Source organism: Phyllobates terribilis, unplaced genomic scaffold (genome assembly GCF_046119375.1).
Source record: "Phyllobates terribilis strain yellow unplaced genomic scaffold, ASM4611937v1 Scaffold_3__8_contigs__length_932513732, whole genome shotgun sequence".
Taxonomy (NCBI): Eukaryota; Metazoa; Chordata; class Amphibia; order Anura; family Dendrobatidae; genus Phyllobates; species Phyllobates terribilis.
Genome location: NW_027362763.1, coordinates 377,152,888 through 377,174,222, shown reverse-complemented (window position 1 = coordinate 377,174,222; position 21,335 = coordinate 377,152,888). Strand labels below are relative to the sequence as shown.

At 41.6% G+C, this 21,335-nt stretch overlaps 1 protein-coding gene across 6 annotated transcripts in view; it reads right to left on the bottom strand.

The window, feature by feature from the left end:
- MLIP (muscular LMNA interacting protein) overlaps window positions 1-21,335 on the bottom strand; it is a 441,771-nt gene that overhangs the window by 57,456 nt on the left and 362,980 nt on the right. For all 6 annotated transcript variants that reach the window (XR_012318421.1, XR_012318420.1, XM_073675418.1 and 3 more), the window contains one exon: window positions 17,653-17,775. Coding sequence is in view for 4 of the 6 variants with exons in the window: in XM_073675418.1 (XP_073531519.1) it covers window positions 17,665-17,775 (111 nt within the window). In the remaining 2 variants the exon portion in view is untranslated. The remainder of the gene's footprint in view (window positions 1-17,652; window positions 17,776-21,335) is intronic.

The following is a 21,335-nucleotide window of genomic DNA, read 5'->3' as shown; positions in this document are numbered from 1 at the left end:
ACCACGTTCCAAATTATTATGCAAATTGGATTTAAGTGTCATAAATATATAACTTTTTTTTTAACAAATAAACTTATGAATTGTATTGTGTCTCAGGACTTATGGATCACTGAAATCAATCACAAATACCTGTGATATTTAGTTTGCCAGGTGAGCCTAATTAAAGGAAAACTACTTATGAAGGACATTCCACATTACTAAAAAGGCCACAATATGAGAAAGAAAACGGATCTCTCTGCTGCCAAAAAGCATCAAATAGTCCAAGGTATTGCACTAGGTATAAAAACATTAGATATTTCACGAAAATTAAGCATAATTATCATACTGTGAAGAGATTTATGGCTGAGACAGAGCATAGACAAGTTTGTGCAGATAAAGGCATAATGAGGAAGATTTCTGAGAGAAAAATTCATCATATCAAGAGAGTATCTGCTAAAATATCATTACAAAGCTTCAAACATGTATTTGAAGCTGTTCTTGCTTCTGGAATACTGCAAACCTCAAGGTGTAGGATACTCCAGAGGCTTGCTGTTGTGCATAAACCTACTATTCGGTTAACTTTAATCAGTGCTCACAAGAAAAAAATGGTTGTACTGGGCCCAAACATACATGAAGACTAAATTTAAAAAAGTCTTGTTTACTCATGTGTGCAATGCAACCCTGGACGGTGCAGATGGATGGAGTAATGGATGGTTGGTGGATGGCCACCATGTCCCAACAAGGCTGCGACATCAGCAAGGAGGTCGCAAAGTCATGTTTTGGGATGGAATCATAGCGATAGAGCTAACAGTCCCCTTTAGGGTCCCCGAAGTTGAGAAAATTAAATTAGCAAAGTATATATTTTCTGACTGACTACTTTCTTCCATGGTACAAAAATAATAACTGTGCCATCCATAGCAAAATCATCTTCACACATGATAATTCACCATCTCATGCTGCAAAGAATACCTTTGAGTTATTGGCTGCTATGGGAGTAAAAGGAGAGAAACTCCCCACATGAACGCAACCTTATTGAGAACCTTTGGGGTATCCTCAAACAAAAGATCTATGAGGTTTTTTTTATAGTTTTGAAAAAAAAAATACTGTTATCATTGGGAGATTTGTCCAATAAAATTTGATTAATACTCTGACAGTTGTTTATTTAACATTATATTGATTCATTTGCATCGACCATTTTGGAAAATCAGAGAAAAGTGGCATATGCATAATAATTTGGAATGAGGTGTAATACAACAGAGATTAGCGAACCCAAACTGTAAAGTTCAGGGTTCCTACACTACCAGGTGCTGAACTCTGAACACAAACTTCTCCTGGAAGACCGTTTTAGTGTTCAGAGTTTCATTCGAATTCCGGGGAGGAGAAAGAGAGAGAGACTTTGGTAGCCCCCTAGTACTTACTACGAACATTTTACAACACCAAAGTTAGGGTCTCCATTGACTTTTATGGGGTTCAGATTCTGTTTAAAGTTTGGGTAGACTTCTGGTACCCGAACCAAACTTTGGACTAAACTTCAATCAAACTTTCACAGGTCCCCTCATCCCTAAATATAGGTTGTTTTTAAAAATAATATAGACACCTGTTTGAGCATATATGTGTCATATATGGGTTGTCTGCCAACTTGAATCCTTTTCCCCTTCTGATATGTTTCATCTAATCACCTGATACCATTTCCTTACTAAACAGAATCTGACAAAGTCTGTCAGCGATTTTTCTTATTTCTTCTCCGCTAGATTTTTAAAACTTAACATGGATAAAACTGAATTCATCAACTTTCCACTATCTCACTCAACCCCCCATCTGATCTATCCATCAAAGCCAATGCCTGCCCACTCTCCCCGTTCCTGCAAGCTCACTGCCTCGGGGTAACCTTGGAATCTAATCTCTCATTCAAACCACATATCCAAGTCCTTTCCACTTCCTGCCGACTCCAACTCAAAAATATCTCCCGAATCCGCACATTCCTCAACCAAGAATCAGCAAAAACACTAGTGCACGCCTTCATCATCTCCCGCCTCGACTACTGCAACCCCTTGATTTGTGGCCTCCCCTCTAACACTCTCTCACCTTTCCAATCTATCCTAAACTCTGCTGCATGACTAATCTGCTTATCCCCATGCTATTCCCTGGCCTCTCCTCTCTGTCAATCCTTTCATTGGCTCCCCATTGCCCAGAGACTCCAGTTCAAAACATTGGCATATAAAGCCATCCACAACCTTGTCTCCTCCATACATCTGTGACCTAGTCTCCCAGTACTTACCTGCATGCAAACTCCGATCCCTTCCCTACTCCCCTCTTATCTTATCTTCCCACAGTCACATACAAAATTTCTCCTGTGCATCCCCCCTACTCTAACTCTCTACTTCAACATATCAGACTCTCATCTACCGTGGAAACCTTCAAAAGGAGCCTGAAGACCTACCTCTTCCGACAAGCCTACTATCTGCAGAAACTGTCATTCCACCATACCATTGCACGACCAGCTCTTCTCCGACATAATGTATCCTCACCCATCTCTTGTAGATTGTGAGCTCTTGCGGGCAGGGTTCTCTTTCCTCCTGTTCCAGTCATTGACTCGTTTTTGCTCAAGATTACTGTAATTGTTTTTGCTATGTATACTACTTTTCACATATAAAGCGCCATGGAACAATTGGCGCTATAATAATAAATAATAATAATCTAACGCAGCCTATATTTCCCATTATGCCTATTTCTTTCCTGAGATGTGATAGAGTATCCTCTCACTTGCTTTCTTTACATTATTTTGTACAAATGGGAGCCAGTTTTACTTCAGTGACAGAACTGCTGTATAATTCTATTCTATGTGATACAGTTTCAGCCTATTTTTCCTGCCCCTGCTTGTGAGAGGTTTCTCGTCATCAACTCTTATATGCGGGAAGCATGTGAGAGCACTGTGATGCTGCATCTCACAGAAATACATTGGAGATTGGAAGCAGGTTTATCATTGCTTAATCCTTTACAATCCTCAGTTATTTAATCATTTACAATGTAAGAGAAGCAGAGTTTTTTAAGTTCACTGGGAAAACTTTATCTGTGTATTTAAGCTAGTCTTCCTGCAATAGCATATTGAAAAATATGGAGTTTGTGCGTCTGTGCCACACAGTATTGACAATTCCACCATTAGAACAAGGCAGAAAATAATTCCAAACCCAACAAAACCATTTATTATGAAGTGGGGCCCATTCTAAATTTTTGTCTTAGACCCATGTCATTTATTTGTCCAAATGGAGAACTGCCAGAGGACATTTGATTTGTGTTAATTTACTCCTATAGATCATAAAAAGTCCTTCATATACTAGAGAATGACCTGCTGTCTGCATTTGAATGCAAGCTCTGGGCTAATTAAAACAGCTGCTTATAGTAAAACGATTCAACATTTATGTATGCAACTGAGCTAAAGTTAAACAAATTGCACAGCAAGAATATTGGTGCTTGGTTCCCAGAAATGAAAGGTATCTTCTACCTATAAGATCTCAGGGTAAAGCCACTTTAAAGTGCAAAAGAGTGGTAGTTATGACCGAGTTGCCGTCTGGGTATGCTTTGGTACTATACAGAAAAACAGTGTCCCTGTCCCAGTGTGCTGTCAGGTGTAGGGTGCATCACACTCACTGGTGGCCACAGGCCTCTGCTGTCTCCAGGGCTTCATTCTCAGGAGCCATCGCACACAATTCAGGGGACACCAAAGTTCATTGCAATAAGCAAAGGTTTACTTGTCAGTTCAAATTCATCAAGTGCTAATTCATATTCCTTGCTTTCTTAGCACAACACATCTTCAACCCTACCATCTGTTGCTCCTTGAGAATCCCTTTACCCACTGGCTGGCTCTATTAGCCCCAGGGATCTCCCTTCCCATTCGGCAGTGCACCCGGGATCCATTACCTTATGTCTTGACGAGACCCTCTCCATCTTCCCTTGTACGCTCGGGATTCCAGTATGGCATCCCAGTGCCTATTAGTCCACTGTACTTGAACTTGGTCTTGTCACTGCACTTCTTTATCCCCCTCACTATCAGGAATTGCCCACCTTTTATTAACACTTCTATTATTAACTGTGTCCTATCCTATAGACTAAACCTATTGTTCTTATCCTATGTCCTATACCATTTCTAAACAACTTACTATATAATCAGTACTTATCTTATCCCTAATCTAATCCTGTACTTTGCACTACTCTCATTATACATTAAAGGGAATGTGTCACCACATTTAACCTACCTAAACTATTGATATGGGCATACAGGTTATCAACTCTTCACTATATTAGCTGGTTAAGTCATCCAGGAGGAGGAGGTGCATTGAGCTCCAGACAGGAAGAGGAGGAGCCTGTTGGTGCTGGGAGTTTGTGCTGCTGTAGGAGCTGGGAAGGAGGGAAAAACATCTCCAGGACTTTTTCATCTGACCCCTTCCCAGCTACAGAGAGAGCACGTGACCGGAAGTGAGAGCGCGCGCGGGGTGTGAGCACGTGGGCTGTGGTGTGGCTGTGGTGAGCGGCGTGCGGCGAGGTCCGACTCGGCTCACGGCCCTCCGGCGAGGGAGCCAGGCGGAGGTGACCGAGTGGACCGGGTGGACCGGTAGGAGGCGACCGGAGGGACGAGCGCAAGAGAGCGCTGTGATAGCGTGCAGCGCCGGCCGGCGGAGGGCGCCAGGTGGTGGTGACCAGGAGGTGACCAGGAGGACCGGTAAGAGGCGACCGGAGGGGCGAGCGCGCTGTGATAGCGTGCAGCGTCCCTAGAGGAGGTGAGTGAGGGGCAGGAGGCCGCGATAAGCGGCCCTACTGAACCCGAGTGTGTACTGTTCTGTACTGTATTGTATTTGTATTTGTATTGTAATTGTATTATATTTAAGTGCTCCCCCCCGGCCTTATTTAAATTAATCCCCTGTCCATACTTGATCGATCTCCCCCCTATCCATATTTAATACAACTCCCCCGGCCATCTTTAGTGATCCCCCAGTCCATATTTAAATTGATCCCCTGATCACCCCCCGTCCATATTTAACTGATCCCCCTGACCACATTTAAATTGACCCCCCTGTCCTCATTTAATTGATCCCCCAACCACCCCCGTCCATATTAAATTGATCCCCCCGACCACATTTAACTGATCGACCCCCCCAGCCCATAATCAATTGATCCCCCTTGTCCATATTTAATAGATTCCCCCTGTCCACTTTTACTGATCCCCAGTCCCTATTTGTTTGCCTTATCCCATCCATATTTAATTAACCCCCTGTCCATAATTAATTGATTGATTCCCCAGTCCACAATTAATTATTTCCCCAGTCCATATTTATTGATCCCCAGTCCATAGTTAATTGACACACCGTCCATACTTAATTAATCCACCTGACCTACTTAGCTGATTCCCCCGTCCATACTTGATACTTAATTGATCCCCCGTCCATACTTAACTGATCCCCCGAGGATATCTAATTGATACACTTGCACATCCCTAATTGATCCCCGTCCATACACCTATATATAAATAATTGTGTTTTGTACTTGTATATATATACTGACTGTATCCCCATATTTAGAATGACATCCATGTTGGCCGGAGCCGTGCAGTGTACATCTTGCGCAATGTATGCATTCCGTGAGCAACCGTTCGAGGATCCATACTGCTGCGAGAGATGTGAGCATATCGTGCACTTGGAAGCCCAAATTCTGGATCTAAGTGCTCAGATAGCCATACTGAGGAGCATCGACAACATGGAACGGAGTTTGCTGCTCACCGAGCAGACACTTAATGGGTCAACACTGGGGGTGGAGCATAGTGGGGAAGTGCAGGCTGAACAGGCAGGGAGCTGGATAACAGTTAGGAGGGATAGAGGGAAGAAGTATAGGAAGGCTGGTTCAGAACTGGCATTATTGGAGCACGACAGATCCTCAGACCGCCGGGGGAGTGTATGCTCCAGTAATGAGGGGGAGGGGGGAAGTGTAGGGCAGGCAAGACAGGTCCTGGTAGTGGGTGACTCTATTATTAGGGGGACAGACAGGGCAATCTGTCACAAAGACCGGGATCGCCGAACAGTGTGCTGCCTCCCTGGCGCTCGAGTCCGGCACATCACGGATCGGGTTGACAGGTTACTGGGTGGGGCTGGCGAAGATCCAGCGGTCATGGTCCACATCGGCACCAATGACAAAGTGAGTGGTAGATGGAGGGTCCTTAAAAATTATTTCAGGGACCTTGGTAGGAAGCTTAGGGCAAGGACCTCCAAGGTAGTTTTCTCAGAAATACTACCAATCCCGCGAGCCACACAGGAGCGCCAACGGAAAGTTAGGGAGGTGAATAAGTGGCTAAAGAGTTGGTGCAAGGCAGAAGGGTTTGGGTTCATGGAGAACTGGGCCAACTTCGCGGTCGGCTACAGGCTCTACCGTAGGGACGGGCTGCACCTCAATGGGGAGGGTGCAGCGGTGCTGGGGAAGAAGATGGCTAATAGGTTGGAGGAGTTTTTAAACTAGAGACGGGGGGGGAAACCAAGGAAATAGGTGGGATGTGAGGCAAGTAAGGGGGAAGGGGAGAAGTGAATATAATGAGGGTGGAGAGTGGGGTGGGGATAGTACAGTTAGATCGTTAGAGAAGAATAGGATGCTAAATAACCCCAAAGTTTTATCTTGCATGCTGACCAACGCAAGAAGCCTGACCAATAAGGCGGATGAGCTGCGGGCGCTTATATCGGAGGAGAGGTATGACATCGTAGGTATAACAGAGACTTGGCTAGACGATAGCTACGACTGGGCGGTAAATTTATTAGATTATAGTTTATTTAGAAGGGACCGGAAACAGGGGAAAGGCGGAGGAGTCTGCTTATATGTAAAGTCATGTCTAAAGCCCAGACTAAGGGAAGATATAGGAGAGGGAGAAGAGGGATCGAGTCCATGTGGGTAGAGATAGAGGGGGCAAAAAATAATAATAAAATATTACTGGGGGTCTGCTATAAGCCACCAAATATAACAGAGGAGAATGAGAATCTGCTATTAAGACAAATAGACAAAGTAGCAAAACATAATGAAGTGATTGTAATGGGGGATTTCAACTACCCGGATATTGACTGGGAAACAGAAACCTGTAGATCTCAGAAAGGAAAAAGGTTCTTGACAAATATTAAGGATAATTATCTCTCCCAACTAGTGCAGGAACCAACGAGAGGGAAGGCCGTGTTGGACTTAATATTGAATAATAGGCCTGATAGAATAACTGAGGTACAGATAGGGGGGCACCTAGGTAATAGCGATCATAATATTATCGACTTCAAAATGCCCTTCAGTAGGGTTATCAGTAAGGGAACAACAAAAACATTAAACTTTAGGAGGGCGAAGTTTGATCAGCTGATAGAAAACCTTCAACTTATTGACTGGGACAAAGTACTTAATCAAAGGAATACGAATAGTAAATGGGAAACCTTCAAAAGAATTCTGAATACTCAGTGCGAGAGGTATATACCGTATGGGAATATAAGGGCCAGAAATAAGAGGAAACCAATATGGTTGAACAAGAACGTAGAAGGGGCGTTAAATAGCAAAAAAGAGGCATTCAAGAGATTAAAACAGGAAAACAGTAAGGAGGCACTAATGTGTTACAAGGAAAAAACGAGAACCTGTAAAAAACAAATAAAAATAGCGAAGGAGGAAACAGAGAGAAGTATTGCTAGGGAAAGTAGATCAAATCCCAAACTGTTCTTTACGTATATAAATAGTAAAAGGATTAAATCGGATAATATTGGACCGATAAAAAGTGAGGAAGGCAAAATCATAGAGAAAGATGAGGATAAAGCTAATCTATTAAATAATTTTTTTTCGACAACTTTCACAAAGGAAATAGAACTAACAGGCGAAATGAGAAGTGACAAGCTTAATCCTCCACTAAGTATGACAAATCTAACCCAAGTTGAGGTACAGAAACGCCTCAGTAACATTAAAATAAACAAATCACCAGGACCTGATGGCATACACCCACGGGTACTAAGGGAACTAAGCAATGTGATAGACAGACCGTTATATCTTATATTTAAGGACTCTGTTGAGACTGGGTCTGTACCACTTGATTGGCGACAGGCGAATGTAGTGCCAATATTCAAAAAGGGAGCAAAAAGTGACGCCGGAAACTATCGGCCGGTGAGTCTGACGTCCGTTGTGGGTAAAATTTTTGAAAGCTTCATTAAAGAGGCAATTACGGAGCATCTTGATGCTAATAATCTTTTAATCCCGAACCAACATGGATTCATGAGGAATCGCTCCTGCCAAACAAACCTGATCGACTTCTACGAGAAGGTTAGCTCTCGAGTAGATCAGGGGGAACCAGTGGATGTCGTGTATCTCGACTTCTCAAAAGCGTTCGATAGCGTGCCACATAATAGGTTGGTATACAAAATGAGAATGATGGGGCTGGGGGAAAATGTTTGCAAGTGGGTAGCAAACTGGCTAAGGGATATAAGGCAAAGGGTGGTTATAAATGGAAAATACTCAGATTGGGTAAGCGTCACTAGTGGGGTACCACAGGGGTCTGCACTAGGCCCAATGTTATTTAATATCTTTATTAACGACATAGTCAACGGGATAAATAGTAAAATATCAATATTTGCAGATGACACAAAGTTATGTAAAACAATTAATACAAAAGAGGACAGTGCAGACCTACAGAGGGACTTGGATAAGCTGGGTAGGTGGAGCATTAAATGGCAAATGAGGTTTAACGAGGAGAAATGTAAGGTCATACATATGGGAAGGAAAAATGGAAGTCAACAGTACTCACTGAATGGGAAATCATTGGGGAATTCAGAGATGGAGAAGGACTTGGGCATCTTGATTGATAGCAAACTAAATTGGAGTGCCCAAAGTCAGGCCGCTGCAGTAAGGGCAAACAGGGTAATGGGATGTATCAGAAGAGGTATAGCTGCAAAGGATGAGAACATTGTTCTTCCACTGTACAAAGCACTGGTCAGACCACACTTGGAATACTGTGCTCAGTTATGGGCCCCAATATATAGAAAGGATATAAATGAGCTTGAAAAGGTACAAAGGAGGGCAACAAAATCAATAAAGGGAATGGAGGGACTGCAATACCCAGAGAGGTTGGCAAAACTAGGACTATTCAGCCTGGAAAAGAGAAGGTTAAGGGGGGACATAATAAATGTGTACAAATATGTTAGGGGACAGTATAGAGATCTTGCCCGGGATTTGTTCAAAAGGAGGGATATTACGGTAACAAGAGGGCATTCACTAAGACTGGAAGAGAAAAGGTTTCAGCACCAGCATAAGAAGGGGTTCTTTACGGTAAGAGCAGTGAGAATATGGAATTCACTGAGTGAGGAGACGGTAATGTCGGATTCTCTGCACCAGTTCAAGCGGGGACTGGATGCATTTCTAGATACCAGGCAGATTTCAGCGTATACTTAAAAATAAAATAGTAGGTTGATACAGGGATTTATTCTGACTGCTGGTTTCAGAGTCGGGAGGGAATATTTCCTCAGGTGAAGATTGGCTAAATCATTTGGGGTTTTTGCCCTCCTCTGGATCAACTTTAGCAATTACAGAACTAACAGGTCGAACTTGATGGACGCAAGTCTTTATTCGGCTTTACAAACTATGTTACTATGTATTGCTGTAAGCCTCTTGAACTGTTGAGTCTGTTTGTATTACCTGAATTTTAACCCATTGACTGCTGCGAACATATTGAACTGATATTGAAGTCTGTTTGCATTATCTATTTGCTTCTGACCTGTCATTTGTTTATATCTGGCCTCCTGGTTCTGTGGCTTCCAACGTGTCCTGCAATGCCTGCTTCTCTGCCATCCAACAGAACCAGTCCTCATTGTACCATGTTTCCAAACCTGCAATGCCGATGCTGTGGATCCATGTGTGTGTCCACCCTAACCTGTATTTTAGCGGATCCATCTCACCAGGTGAGCCTAATAATTTTGGGCAGCCAAATGGTTGAATTCTTTTTGTCATTTCTTTTTACAATTTACATGATATTTAGCATTTATCTATACAAAAAAGAAAGTGACCATTTGCCATACTATGAAACCCTGTTTCAGATAAAGACATAGTTTAATAACCACCAGGGACAGTGCCGAACAGGAAATTAGTTGGTCAGGCAATTCCCCGGCAGCTTCTCCTCACCTGTTCACCTTGAGTGATAGGCCTTTCCGTTTAGACGCATGCAGGGAGAGACCTGTCAGTCAAGGGCAGCGAGCTGGGATAAGCCACAGGGGACCTGCCTGTCTGAGTATTCTCCATTGTGGCTTGGCCCTCAAGGGCTTTTAAACAATGCTTTTCTCTGAAAAGTTGTAGGGTTTCAGAGTTAAACATACCTTTCTGAAATCATGTAGCCAGTGTCTGATACATGATGTCAAAATCCTGACACTATCTCCAGTTTTATCCATAATGTAGCAAAAATACAATGATGTTAAAAAAGTAAGTATCTCAAATATAAATTGTTAAAAAATGTTAAAAGAAAAAATTTAATTATAAAAGATGAGCAAAAAAAAGTACTAAAGATTGTTAATAAAACTATTATGCTAACAATTCAGATACTAAATATTTAATCGTCATCAAGTTTCAATCAGTTTTATTGTGTTATTCTACATTATTCTTAGAATTTCCCAGCATTTTCTTCTTAAGTTGCTTTTTGTAAAATGGGATTAGGTGATAATTTTCATTAACCTCATATAGCAACATTGAGGTAATTATATATGCACTGTTTTAACGGAACACCTACTGTAACTAGATGGAACCTTAATAGGATTGAATCACCCAAAGGTTGAATTTTCCATTAACAATACATTAATTCATTCTTTAGAAGTGCTGTATTACAAAGTACTTATCTTTCCGCCACCAATTGAATGCACTTTTATGTATTAAATTCAATATTTTCACAATTGATTTGAATAAAATACATCTTAAAATCCCACTGAACAAGCATTACAATTATAAATGTTTAATAATCTTTAATGGTAAAATAGGTTTAGGCTGATTTAGGCCTCTAGGGAATTAAATTATATTTAAAACCCCATGTCAAGAGTAATTCATCAGTTTATCTTGTTACAATCTATATTTGTGCATACCATTTGAAGCTATAGATAATATAATCATAGACCACATTTGACTCCTCGACAATGCAAGTCATCAGCACCATGAGGAAAGTAACTTAGGATGATCAAATCTTCTGAAATTCAAATTTGCAAGGTTTGGTAATTGTGTCCAAAAGATCCATTCTCCATTTGGCTTGAAAAGATGTGTATAGCACCATGAGGTCTCCTATGACTGTATCCAACCCCATTCAATCTCTTCAATGCAAACACAGCTATAGTAATGTCAAAGTGACTTTACCATAGAAAACGACGGTAATCTGGTAGAAATCAAAAACCTTATTAACAACTCAACGCCCTGGACAGATTTAATGCTTTTAAAATTAAAAAAATGTCCAAAAACTCTCTCTAATTCTCTTTTTGTCATTTTTGTTCAGGGTCAGGCAGACTATTCTGTGAAAAACACTGACTCAAACTGAAAGTGTTGCTGGTCATGTTATCCTGTATTGACTGAGTTGAATGCCATATATCCACTGGCGGACAAACAGAAAAAGGCCCTTGGGCAAGAACAGCATATGGGCCCTTTCCAGTCCAAGAGCTCATCATAATGCAAAGTTTCACTTACTTTATAGGTGGAAAATGTCTCAATTACCTCCTGGGTGCCTGTGCAGGTTGCACCAATAATATGTCCCAACATGCATTTATCCCATAATGCCCTCCGCTTCCTCCCCAGTAATATGCTTGCCATAAGCAGAAGAAGAATTGTAGTTCTATTGATTGGATGGCTTGGGCCATTGGTGATGATGGTGCTGCTTCTAGCACTACCCAAAATATTAGTCATGGTGTGGATTTTTTCTTTTTTACACTACACTATCCAGACAATATAAGATCACTAAATTGTAAAAGCTCTACAGTGGCAGATTTGCAATTTTTACTAAGCAACAATCACTGCTGCTTATTTCAGGCAAGTACCCATGGAGTCAAAATTATCACTACACCTGTAGATAAATCACCAGAAATTGCCAAAATGGTGTCAATGAGGGGGGATTCTGTTCTTCCAGCACTTAGAAGCTCTGTAAATTATTCTATAATAATTTGTTCTCTGAGTAAAATAGCGCTCCTTCCATCCAGAGTCTTGCCGTGTGGCTAAGCAGTACTGTACAGTCACACATGAGATATTTCCATGTTCCGCAGACATTGACAAATTTTGGAGACTTTTTTTACCTATTTCCCAGTGTAAAAATGAAAAATCTGCAGCTAAAACAAAATTTGTGTGTCAAAAATGTAATTATTTTTTCTTCAATGGTATAAAATTCTGTTACACACCTGTGGTGTCAATATTATCACTGCACCCCTAGATGAATTCATTGAGAGGTGTACTTTGTAAAATGAAGACACTTATTGGAGGTGTTCTGCTGTTCTGGCATCTCAGAGGCTCTGTCAATGTGACATGACATCCTCCAGCCATTCCAGCAAAATCTGCACTTCAATATCACACTTTTTTTGTTCTGAGCTTTGCACTGTGCCTCAACAGTAATTTTTGACCACATATGGGATATTGGCACACTCAGGATATATTGCGTAACAAATTGTACCATTATTTTCTTCCTATTAACCTTTTGAAAATGAAAAAAAAAATTTTCCATTGACTTAGCACAGTGTTATGCAATTCTGTGAATTGCCTGAGGGTTAAAATGTTCACTACACCCTAGATGAATTCAAGAGGTGTAGTTTCCAAAATGGGGTCATTTGTATGGGTTTTTGTTTTTTTTGGCATGTCAGGGGCTCCTCAAATGCGACTTCCGCAACCTAGTCCAGTCAAAATTGCAGTCCAGAATTCAATTGGCACTCCTTCCCTTCTGAGCCCTGCCGAGGGCCAAAACAGTAATTTTACACATCAGTTTACTCAGGGTAAATTGCACCACGAATTGTTTTGTCTACTTTCCCCTGCTACCCTTGTGAAAATGAAAAACTTGGGGCTGAAGCAACATTTTTGTGGAAAATGTATTTTTCATTTTCATGGCTCAACTTTATAAAATTCTGTGAAACACTAGTGGGTTAAAGGTGCTAATTATACCAGTTGATAAGTTCCATGAGGGTTTAGGGTTTAGTTTCCAAAATGGGGTCACTTCTGGGTAGTTTCCACTGTTAAGGCATGTCAGGGACTCAGCAAATGCAAAATGGCGTCCGCTATCTGTTCCAGACAATTTTGCGTTTCAAAAGTCAAATGGTGCTCCTTTTGTTCTGAGCCCTGCCGTGCACTCAGTCCCAAGTAGTTATCCACCACATATGGGATAATAGGCTTCTTGAATATGGTTTTGAGCATTTTGGGGGGTGCTGTATTTAAAATGGTGTCGCTTCTGTGTATTTTCCGTCACATAGGCCCCTCAAAGTCACTTCAAATGTGATGTGGTGGTCACTACAAAAATTGGTTTTGCAAATTTTGTTGTAAAAATGAGAATTTGTTGATAGAGAAGATAATTCGGATCTGTATGAATTCTCAAGGCATGAGAAGTAGTGCTCCATATCTTCTCTAGTGGGAATATCTTTCATTCGTGCAATTAAGTCGCCAATGTCCATCATTATAGACTCAAAAGTGTCTGGTGCTGCATATGGGTGAAGACAGTCATGGGATGCATGTGGGTGCAGCAAGGAGATGCTACTGGCATCAGATGTCGCTATTGAAGGGGGCCTATATCTCACCATGATGTGGTCCCTAAAAAATATGGTTTTGTAAATTTTATTGGAAAAATGAGAAATTGCTAATAAACTTTTAATCCTTCTAACTTCCGATAAAAATAAATATGTCTAAAAAATTATGCTCATCTTAAGTAGACATATGGAAAAAGTTATTTATAAATTATTTTGTACATTATGACTAACTGGTTTAAGGATATAAAAATTGAAAATATGAAAATTGCTAAATTTTCAAAATATTTGCCAAAATTCCGATATTTTTACAAATAAACGCAAAAAAATTCTATCAAAAGTTATCACTAACATAAGGTACAATATGTCCCGAAAAAAAATCTCACTGGGGTTCCTTGAGATGTTCCAGAGTTATTACAGTACCACATAAAATTAAACTGGTCAAAATTGTAAAATTTAGGTTGGTCAGGAAGGTGAAAACAGGCTCAGGTGTGAAGGGATTAAAATTCGACTTGAATTCAGTTCATATTAAATAAATTCAATTATTTCTAAAAGTAACTATTTGTAAATCGCCAACAGCAGTATGGACCAGACAAAAATATATGCATTAGATATTCCAAATTGGTAAGGTTTGCATCATTAGTTCCGACAATTATTAACATTTTACCACTGACTTGAACATGTGTTAGCATGCCCTAAGAAAGCTGTAACTGAGATTTGCATTGCCCAAATTTCAGGTTCTTTGCAATTGATTTTTAGAAGATAAAATGGTTTTCAGAGTCCAATAAATTTTGCAAACAACTTCTTGCAAGGGAAGGGGGACTAGGTGTCAAGGAAATTAACTTTACACCCTGCGGCAGCATTCAGCTTCAAGTCGTAGGGGTGGTGCCTGCATGGTTTCAGTCAACTCTCAGTGTATAGAGAAAGGTGGTTGTAATTGCACCCTGGACACTGACTGACAGCCGTCTCAGCATTAGGACCGGATGTCAGTCAGTGCCTGGGGCGTGGTTTCAGCCACTGCTCTTTTTACTCTGCCAGTAGAAATAAAGTTAATTTCCTCCCGGCATCAGGGCTCTCAATGCTGGCCCCGCACTGTGTCAGAATGCTATTAACCTGCAGATTAACTCCATATTTGTAGGTTAATAGCGTTATTTTACATGACAGGTTCCCTTTAAGTTGGGTTTTCATAAACACTGACACTTCATGGACTGCGATAGTCCTAAATTTGTCAGGATTATATCTGAAAAAGCTACACAGTCCAGGCAAATTTGGCTGCTATTCAATGGGCTGAAGGCCTGAAGGGGGAAGCTTCATTCTCTCAGTATGTTATATCACTATATTGATAGATCACTGTACACAGCCTATACTGTACTGTCTTATAAAGCTGAAAGCTATGCATTCAGACTTCTAATAATCACATGACTAATTTTATAAATACATTTGCTGTCTTTTATATTAACATAATTTTCTATGGGATTTCAAAGGATCAATACTAACTAGTGTTGAGCGATACCTTCCGATATCAGGAAATATCGGATCGGATTGGATCAGGCCGATACCCAAAAAGTATCGGATATCGCCGATTCCGATACCGGAAACCAATGCAAGTCAATGGGACACAAATATCAGAATGAAAATAAACCCTTTCTTTCCTTGTAGGTTAATTCTACATGAAGGAAAACAACTAACAATAATGTAGAATGTATTGGGGGAGGTGGTTGCCCAAATTGATGGGAACAGTGCTCACAGTGAAACATGAAAAGCCAGCAATTCAGCAGCGGCATATACCGGTACCCGACAATTTAGAACAGAAAGAATAGAGCTTCACACATAGATTAGACAGATAGAAACATGTCAGTCACATATATAAGAAGTACAGTGACAGTGCTGGTTACTGTACTTGTCATTTAGTGTTAAAGGATTTATTTAAAAAATAATAGTGTTTTCATGCACCGTCTCTTTAAAAAAGCCGGCCGGCAATTCAGCATCTGTACCCGACAATTTAGAACAGAAAGAATAGAGCTTCACACATAGATTAGATAGATAGAAACATGTCAGTCACATATATAAGAAGTACAGTGACAGTGTTGGTTACTGTACTTGTCATTTAGTGTTAAAGGATTTATTTAAAAAAATAATAGTGTTTTCATGCACCTGTCTCTTTAAAAAAGCCAGGCGGCCATTCATCATCTGTACCCGACAATTTAGAACAGAAAGATAGAGCTTCACACATAGATTAGATAGATAGAAACATGTCAGTCACATATGTAATTAGTAGAGTGACAGTGTTGGTTAGTGTACCTGTCATTTAGTGTTAAAATAAAGGATTTATTAAAAAAATAATTGGCATGGGGTTCCCCCTAATTTTAGTCTCTAGCGGAGGTTAAGCAGACAGCTGGGGCAGATGTTTGAAGCCTGGGAAGGGGGTAATACCCACGGAGCTTCCCAGGCTACTAATATCAGACCCAGCTGAATAACTAGCCTTTACTAGCTATTAAAATGGGGGACCCCCCCAAAAAAATGACGTGGGGTCCCCCCTATTTTAATAGGTAGCAAAGGCTAGGCAGACAGCTGGTAAGTATGGTTTAATTTAGAACAATAAAGAATTGTGTGTTTATTTCAATTAAAGGACTTTATTCTGGGTGTTTGTGTTTTTTTTAACTTTGACTATGGGGTTAGTAATGGGGGTGTCTTATAGACGCCTCTCCATTACTAACCTGGGCTTGATGTCAGCTGGCATTATAAGCTGACATCAACGCCAGCCCTATTACCCCACTGCCACCGCTACAGGGCAGTGGGAAGAGCGAGGCTAAGTGCCAGAATTGGCGCATCATATGGATGCGCCATTTCTGGGGCCGCTGACAGCTGGTGTTTCTGGCCTGGGAGGGGGCCAATATTCATGGCATCCTTCCTGGGCTATTAATATCAACCCCCAGCTGTCTGCCTAGCCTTTGCTAGCTATTAAAGTAGGGGGGACCGCACGTCATTTTTTTTGGGGGGTCCCCCATTTTAGTAGCTAGTAAAGGCTAGGTATTCAGCTGGGGGCTGATATTAGTAGCCTGGGAAGCTCCGTGGGTATTACCCCCTTCCCAGGCTTCAAACCTCTGCCCCAGCCGTCTGCTTAACCTCCGCTAGAGACTAAAATTACGGGGAACCCCACGGCAATTTTTTTTTTAATAAATCCTTTATTTTAACACTAAATGACAAGTACAGTAACCAACACTGTCACTGTACTTCTTATATATGTGACTGACATGTTTCTATCTATCTAATCTATGTGTGATGCTCTATCTTTCTGTTCTAAATTGTCGGGTACCGATGCTGAATTGCCGGCCGGCTTTTTTAAAGAGATAGATGCATGAAAACACTATTATTTTTTTAAATAAATCCTTTAACACTAAATGACAAGTACAGTAACCAACACTGTCACTGTACTTCTTATATATGTGACTGACATGTTTCTATCTATCTAATCTATGTGTGAAGCTCTATTCTTTCTGTTCTAAATTGTCGGTTGCCGGTGTATGCCGCCGATGAATTGCCGGCTTTTCATGTTTCACTGTGAGCACTGTTCGCATCGATTTGGGCAACCACTGTAATGCCACAACCACCATGGCTGTGGCATTAACGTCTTAAAAAAACACTAATTCCTGCTATTCCATTTAATTGTAGTGTAAGGGAGATAATGTAATGTCAGCGCTTGAGCAGGAGAATTCTCCCACGCTGGGATGGCATTCTGATGACAGGCTGGATCGCAGCTGAGCGCTGCCATACAGCTTGTCATCCTTCAGAGACACTGCAGAGCGCATGCATTATGTGAACTTCCGATTCTGGTATTCGATATTGTAAAAGTATCGGAACTCAGTATCGGAACTCCGATACAGCGAATATCGGTCGATACCCGATATTTCAGTATCGGAATGCTCAACACTAATACTAACACATTCAATCTTACCAGGAGGTCCGGCTATTCTCTTTTATATGGAGGCATGGAGAATTGCTGAAACAGGTTTGGATAACATTTTCTGTCCTTGTGGTCTATTGCAGACATTGGTCTTATTACTCCTGGCCTGGTGGTCTGAAAAAAATGGAATTTTTATTAATTTACAATAAAACATTTTTGCGGGATCCAAAGATGAATTTGGATTCAAGGATTAATTTAACAAATTAAAAAAATTAAGCCATTGCTTGTCATAAATGATTTGCCATTTTCACTTTTGCAGCAAATTTTTACTTTGGATAATGGAGATGGGGGATGCATGAGCACTGCTATGTTGACGTTGTAGTACATTACTTCAATAAAATGGCGCCGGAGTCAGCGCGTACGCATACCGCGCTATCCGGCGCCATTTTATTGAAAGCACTGTATATGCGATTTCACAGACACAGGATCTTCAAAAAAATGGCGCCAGATAGCATGGTATGTGCACACTCTGAGTCCGGCGTCATTTTAAAGAAGTATTGTACTACAATATTAAAGGGAACCTGTCACCAAAAATAATGCTCTTAACCTGCAGATATGCGGATAATCTGTAGATAATAGCAATATTATGCTGCCTGGCACCTGAATGTCGAATGCAGCGGGGAGAAAATTAACTTTATTTTCCCCACCAGCATTTGGTTTCAGTCATGGAGTCGGGGATGGCACCAGTTCAGCCATTGTTCTGGAAATACAAAGCGTCCACTGGAACTGCGCCCCCTGTCCTGACTAACACTCGGTCTGCATTAGGGCCGACTGTCAGTCAGGGTCGGGGGTGTGGCTATAGCTGCTGCTCAGAGCGATGACTGAACCGGTGCCACACCCGACTCTATAACTTAACCCGAATGCTGGCAGGGTGAATAAAGTCCACTTTCTCCCCGCTGCATCTGGTTGCGTGCAGGCACCAGTCAGCATAACAACACTATTAACCTGCAGATTAACTGCGTAGCTGCAGGTTAACAGCGTTATTTCTGGTGACAGGTTCCCTTTAACATAGCACAAAAATGTACCAATAAAAATGCTCACCATCCTTGCGTAGAACGAGTTCAATAGCTAATCCTGGTATATGCCCCCCAGCCTGGTATATGCTCCCCCAGCCTAGTCCCTCATCCTATTTTATGATCCCCAGCCTGATATATGCTCCCCCATCCTGGTCCCCCACCTTGGTATATGCTCCCCCAGGCAAGCATATGCTCCCCCAGCTTGGTGTATTCTCCCACAGCCTGGTATATGCTCCCCCATCCTGATATATGCTCGCCCAGCATGGTATATGCTCCCCCAGCCTGGTCCCCCATCCTATTATATGCTCCCTCATCCTATTATATGCTCCCCCATCCTGGTCCCCAATCCTGGTATATGCTCCCCCATCTTGGTATATGTTCCCCCATCCTGGTCCCCCATCCTGTTATATGCTTCCCCATCCTGGTCCCCCATCCTATTATATGCTCCCTCATCCTATTATATGCTCCCTCATCCTGGTATATGCTCCCCCATTCTGGTCTCCAATCCTGATATATACTCCCCCATCCTGTTCCCCCCTCTTGGTATATGCTGTCCCATCCTGGTACATGCTCCCCCAGCCTGGTCCCCCATCCTATTATATGCTGCCCCATCTTGGTCCTCCTTCCTATTACATGCTTCTCCATTCTGGTCTCCGATTCTATTATATGCACTTCCATCCTTGTATATGCTCCCCCATCCTGGTCCCCCATCCTGGTATATGCTCTCCTATCCTAATCCTCCATCCTGGTATATGCTCCCCCATCCTGGTATATGCTCCCCCCATCCTAGTCCCCCATCCTGGTATATGCTCCCCCCATCCTAGTCCCCCATCCTGGTATATGCTCCCCCCATCCTTGTTCCCCATCCTGGTATATGCTCCCTCATCCTGATCCCCCATCCTGGTATATGCTCCCCTATCCTGGTATATGCTCCCCCATCCTGGTCACCCATCCTGGTATATGCTCCCCCCATCCTGGCATATGCTTCACCCATGCTGGTATATGCTCCCCCATCCTAGTATATGCTCCCCCATCCTATTATATGCTCCACATCCTGCCCGTGCTGCTGTTATATCCATCCTTCCATACATACAACTATACATAAACAAACACTCCTACTCACCTTTCCCCCGTTCCCCTTCAGCACATCGTCTGCGTTAAATATTTAAATAAAATGGCGCCAGAGTCAGCGTGTGCACACACTGCGCTATTCGGTGCCATTTTGTTGAAGACACTATGTGTGAATTCGTCTTTAACAAAATGGTGCTGGAGATCGAGCTATGTACAGGCGCTAACTCCGGCACCACACTCCTTCTCCAGCCTCGATGCAGATCGCGATATGTCCTTACGGCATCGGAGATGGAAATATGCGGTCAGCGCCTAAGCAGACCAAGATCTCTGGCGCCACGCTCCTCCTCCAGCCTCCTCCTCTTCCTGGTCTGCTTGCATCCTTCTGACTCTGGCTACATTGCACAGGTGCAGTCTATACCAGCTTTGTACAGAAGGACCCATCCAGCATTATATTATAAATATATAATATTTTATTATATCTTTTCATGGGACAACACTAAAGATATGACACTTTGATATAATGTAAAGTAGTCAGTCTACAGCTTGTATAACAGTGTAAATTTGCTATGCTCTCTAAATAACTTAACACATAGGCATTAATGTCTAAACCACTGGCAACAAAAATGAGTACACCCTTATATGAAGGCCACTGTTATTCCTCCGGCTGCTATGTGTACCCATCAGTATGATTGTGATGTTGGGGTGACAGGGGAATCTCGATCTATAAAAGTTGTTACATATGTGGTTAGTTCAACCCTGGTGGTAAAGAGTTATACAGCCAGGATCCAACATATCTCCAGTCTTGGATGTTGCAGTAGGAGCATGACTGTATGTAACAGCTGGCTCCCACTGCGGATCGCAATCCTGTGCCAGCTTCATCCTTGCTCTGTACATGTACAGTATATTGTGGTTAATAACACTTCACAGTGATGTACATGTATGGCATGTTGCATGAAGTGGTTAAATATAAATCCTTTTTAACAACATATTGAAAGGCCATTTTTGGCTATTATGACCATACATGAAAGAAGAATGTTATATTTTGTTACTTCAGTGATTGTGCTAAATAAAATGTATATTTGAAAAGAGTTTTTTTTGTCTTCTTTTTTTAATGCTATAAGGAAAATTTAATTAAACATATATTTAAAAAATATACTGTATTCTAACAAGTGCCAGTATGTTATTACTATTCAAATAAATATTTGATAGTTGGGTGTACGAATAGTACACCCTAACGGGTTTATATGAAAGACATCTTTGGGGACGTTTATCTAGTCCCAGACTGTTATTAAAATGAGGCCAACTCCAGCACATGCATCTACAAAATGTGTCCCCATCTTGTACATTTAATCGATCAGGCTTGATTGTGGCACCGAGAAAATTAACTGCTGGGATTGGAGTCAACAGCAGAATGCAACTTGGTAGTGGCATAACTAAAGTCTGATGGGCCTAGGTGCAAGATTTGGACTGTGCCCGCCCCCCATCCTGAATAAACATATACTGTATATAGGCCCTCAATCCTGGCATATATGTCACTCATCCTGGCCACATTCTGATATATATATCGCCCATTCTGCTTTATGTTCC